This window comes from Populus trichocarpa, chromosome 17 (genome assembly GCF_000002775.5).
Source record: "Populus trichocarpa isolate Nisqually-1 chromosome 17, P.trichocarpa_v4.1, whole genome shotgun sequence".
Lineage (NCBI taxonomy): Eukaryota > Viridiplantae > Streptophyta > Magnoliopsida > Malpighiales > Salicaceae > Populus > Populus trichocarpa.
Genome location: NC_037301.2, coordinates 959,169 through 961,334, shown reverse-complemented (window position 1 = coordinate 961,334; position 2,166 = coordinate 959,169). Strand labels below are relative to the sequence as shown.

The 2,166-nt window shown below is 38.0% G+C and overlaps 1 protein-coding gene across 1 annotated transcript; it reads left to right on the top strand.

Moving 5' to 3' along the window:
* LOC18106786 (ethylene-responsive transcription factor 9) lies at positions 1-1,254 on the top strand. Its single transcript, XM_006372671.3, has one exon. It carries the CDS (start codon positions 439-441, stop codon positions 1,078-1,080), a length of 642 nt encoding a protein of 213 aa, XP_006372733.1. The 5' UTR covers positions 1-438; the 3' UTR covers positions 1,081-1,254.
* The last annotated feature ends 912 nt before the right edge of the window (positions 1,255-2,166 follow it).

Below are 2,166 nucleotides of genomic sequence, written 5' to 3'. Positions count from 1 at the left end.
CAAAAATAAAGGAAGCATGGTATTTCAAACCCGGGCACGCTCTTAAAACCAAGCGTGAAACAATCCACACCCACACGCCCACAAAATTCAAGCCGTGATAACGGCCCCCGTTATCAAAAGCCGTCACAGCACTCACAAATCGCCCACTCATCTTACCAATATTATCTCTTTTTTTTTATTCCTGTCTCCTCTCTCTCTCTCTCTCTGTTAGGCGGCGCCACCCCTTGAGTCAAATCCTTCATTGACCAGACTCTATAAAATCACACCCTCCTCCTTCCTTCCTCCCAAAACACACAACACCATCATCACCATCACCATCGATGCTTAACCCTAACCTTCACTATATACTTAATTTCTCGAGAATCTTTACAATTCACATGTTTCACTAGCTCTAACGTATTGTAATTCTTGATTATTTCCTGGCGGGCATTCAAAAAAATGGCACCCAAGAAGCTTAATGCCAGCAACAGTGGCTGTTTCAAGAAAGCAAGTGGGGATCATGACAAGAAAGAGATACATTACAGGGGAGTGAGGAAGAGGCCGTGGGGGAGGTATGCTGCTGAGATAAGGGATCCCGGGAAGAAAAGCCGGGTTTGGCTGGGTACTTTTGATACGGCGGAGGAGGCTGCTAAAGCCTATGATAAAGCGGCGCGTGAGTATCGGGGTGCTAAGGCGAAGACCAACTTTCCTTTTTCCGGGGAGGTGGTTAATTATGACGATGACAAGCAGAGTTCTAGCCATAGCAGCACCGTGGAGTCGTCGAGCTCTCCGGTTGTTTCTGCTGCGGTGACCCGCCAGGTTGGTGGTGGTGGAGTGGGCGGGGTTGTGGGGATGGGAGGGTTTCCTTTTGTGTACCAGCAGCAGCAGCAGAATGTTAACGTTGTTGCTCCTGTCTGGTTTTTTGATAGTGTGAGGCCTGAGTTTGTGACTCAGCGATTCCCTGTCCGGTTTGACCAGGTGGGTCTTGAGAGTGCTGGTGGGGCCCAGAGTGACTCGGATTCATCATCTATGGTTGATTGTCAGCCACGGAGATCAGTTCTTGATCTTGATCTTAACCTGCCTCCACCGCTGGATGCTTGATGATTATTATTTTGTTTTTTAGGTTATTCAGGGGAATAACTTTTTATTATTATTATTATTGTAGTTAATTTTAAAGGCGGAAAAAAGCGATGGTTTTGCTTATTGGGTCAATCATAACCTAATGTAAATAAGTTATTCAAGATTATTTAATGGAGAATTTCTCAATTGCAGATATCCCTTTGTTTTTCTTATTTTTTAGAAAAAAAATATGCAAAGGAAAACTCAACAAATCTTCATTAATATATTGAGAGAAGGCTAATTACCATTATCATTGTGATGGTTAAAACTCTACAATTTTTCTAATAAATAAAAAAAATGGAAAGGAAAACTACTTGAAATATCAATCCCTTTGTAATTTGGAAGTAATATCATATCGGTTTAACTTGTAAAATCAAATCTTAATTATTTAATCTAAAATAATAATTTAGTTTTTTATATAAAAAAAATTTATTAAAGTTGATTGATCCAAGTTTTACATCATAATTATTTAAATATGATCTAGTTAGTATTTTAAATTATTCAAAGTGAGACTCGGGTTAACTTAACTAATTTGATTATTTAAATATGACCGATTCAATATTCTAAACTAATCAAAATGAGACTCGGTAAGTTGCTAATGGTGGAAAAAGAATCATGTTTAATAATTATGATTTTTTTCTATTAGTCCTGTATTTATGTTAAAAAAACATATAAAAATACTTATTTTTAGGTTAGAAAATTAATTAGGATAATTTAAACCAAATCATGATGATTAAAAGGAAAGATGTCCCTTAATCATAAAGAAACCCTCTCAACTTGGACTCCTAAATTAGATAAACTGCTTCACTCGGTAGATGTATGGTTAGTGCATCACAACAACTAAGTAATTGACCACTCCAGCAAAGTTTTTCTTCAAAAAAAAAAAAAAAAGTTGATAAATATTACTATTTCTGGGATATATGGGCATTGGAAGATTGATTTAAATTTATTCTCACGGAGGAAAAAATTGATAGGATTAAGAGGATGGATTAGTTTTAAATTACCTACTTGTTAGCGGCGGCAGCAGGCAGCAGCACCGACGGATACCGGTGGGGCCCGGCCAGGAAT

Excerpts from the sequence above, each read along its gene's own strand:
- LOC18106786 (XM_006372671.3), top strand. The coding sequence starts at position 439 with ATGGCACCCAAGAAGCTTAATGCCAGCAACAGTGGCTGTTTCAAGAAA.